The sequence below is a fragment of the Habropoda laboriosa genome, unplaced genomic scaffold (assembly GCF_001263275.1).
Source record: "Habropoda laboriosa isolate 0110345459 unplaced genomic scaffold, ASM126327v1 scaffold336, whole genome shotgun sequence".
Lineage (NCBI taxonomy): Eukaryota > Metazoa > Arthropoda > Insecta > Hymenoptera > Apidae > Habropoda > Habropoda laboriosa.
The window spans coordinates 287,289-289,178 of record NW_017100454.1 but is presented as its reverse complement, the minus strand read 5'-3'; the positions used below and the strand labels follow the sequence as shown (position 1 = coordinate 289,178).

Here is a 1,890-nt window from a genome sequence, read left to right as displayed (position 1 = left end):
AACATATATGATTTCCAGATTTGTGCAATCCCAATTTTTAGGTGTTGCAATTTTTTTGACGAACAGTGTATTTCCCCTAGTGTCAGCTTTGTTCCACCCGATATTGGTAGTTATGTATATCGTTTAGATGTTTTTTTTTTTATGTAATCCTCATGAGATAGCTAATCTTTGCAAATTATTTGTTAAGTTATTTGAGTGGTATTCTATTCCCTGTTTATATCTCTTTGCGAAGTGTGCAATTACTTTTTACTTTCTAAGATCCTCGTTTCTGCAGTGTATCGAAATTTAGATCGATATTTCAAACATAAATTTTATAGAGAAAAGCGTAATCTCCTCTTCGTTCCACAATTTCTCACATTTTTTCTCCATAAAACTTCTTTGTTTTTTCACTAAAATATTTTTCCCTCTCAGACTTGCACGATAATTCAACGCGAGTAACGACGCCGTTATGGATAACCGCGATAGTCGAAGTGTTAAAGTAATATTGAAAATAATCAATGCTGCTCGTCCAGATAAGTTCAATATTCCCGTTGGAATTACCGGTTAACCATGAGTTATTGAGCTTCTTATCCATTTATTAGAAAGCCCCAGCTAATTATTATATTACCGGGGAATATTATGCCACGCGGAAACCAGAACAGACATACGTATTAGTTGCAAATAGTCTGTCCTAACAGCACGGTAATCGGCGATCTCTCGATTAGTTCCAGTTTTTCTTGATCTGGTGCATCAATGCAAAATCGTAAATCAATAGTTAACGTCGAATTAATTCATCTTCCAGTCAGGTCACGCCTTAATTTCCCACAATTTAATTGTCCCTTATCAAATAGTAATTAAGGGTTTTCAGGGGACACTGAGCACCATTTCCCGATTTCATGTTGTAATATACCGACGGTAAATTGTACCCATTAGGGTGATACATAATTCAAAATTAATACGATCCTGTTCGATTAATGGGGCAAAAAAAAAAAATGTCGCCTAACGAGATGTAATAACAGTGAATGAAGGGGAGGAAAGAAATTTTTCATGACGTTGTTACAGGAAACCGTGGAAAATCTGCGTCCGCAGGAAGTCACGCGACCTCCACCTATTTCCACCAGCCCTAATCGTCAGTTCTCTAAAAGTTCTACGCCTAGCGATCACTATTATGGTGTCGAAGTTCCTACCACTCATGAAATTACGTACAACAATGATACGAGATTGTTGGAAGCTAATTCAACATTGTTACCAAGGCCTCAGGAATTTTATTCGCCTCAAATTGCATTACCAACGACCACACAGATGACTACGACAACTATTAATAACGATACCAGAAATACCGAAACGATTTTACAGTCGCAGAATCATGTAATTTCTACGACAACGAGGTGTTTAACAACTAGTACCGATAATGGACAGATGAATGTTAACAGGAAGAACAACTACTTTGGTCAAACGTTGCCTCAATCGCCGCAGAAGCCAGAGATCTCGCATCCTGTTAGTAGATTGTGCGATACGATCGAGTCGAACGATAAAGGAGATCGTTTTGTAAGTGTGGAACCTCAGAAAGTGGTAGAGAAAGAGGCGAGGATCGAGGATAAACTGGTTGAAGGAGTTGTTATCAACAGTGATAATAATAATAACGACGCGATCGTTAATCAAGATGCTGTTCAGCGTGGTAAAGGAATGCAAGAGAATCATAGGTGTGATCAGTGCGGAAAAAGCTTTGTTACCAGGGCGTCTCTGAAGGTACTGATCGATCAAATATCACTTTTATGGGAGATTGTAAGAAAATTTCAAACTGTCAAACTTTCAGAATTTCGAAGTTTCAAGATTTTTAACTTTTAAATTTTCAAACTTAATGCTTTTAACGTTTCAAAATTTCGAAGTTTCAAATTTTTTATTTATCAG

The 1,890-nt window shown here is 37.1% G+C and overlaps 1 protein-coding gene across 1 annotated transcript in view; it reads left to right on the top strand.

The window, feature by feature from the left end:
- LOC108575932 overlaps window positions 1-1,890 on the top strand; it is a 33,436-nt gene that overhangs the window by 30,547 nt on the left and 999 nt on the right. Inside the window, exon 3 of the mRNA XM_017938873.1 lies at window positions 1,042-1,728. Coding sequence (XP_017794362.1) covers window positions 1,042-1,728 — 687 coding nt within the window. The remainder of the gene's footprint in view (window positions 1-1,041; window positions 1,729-1,890) is intronic.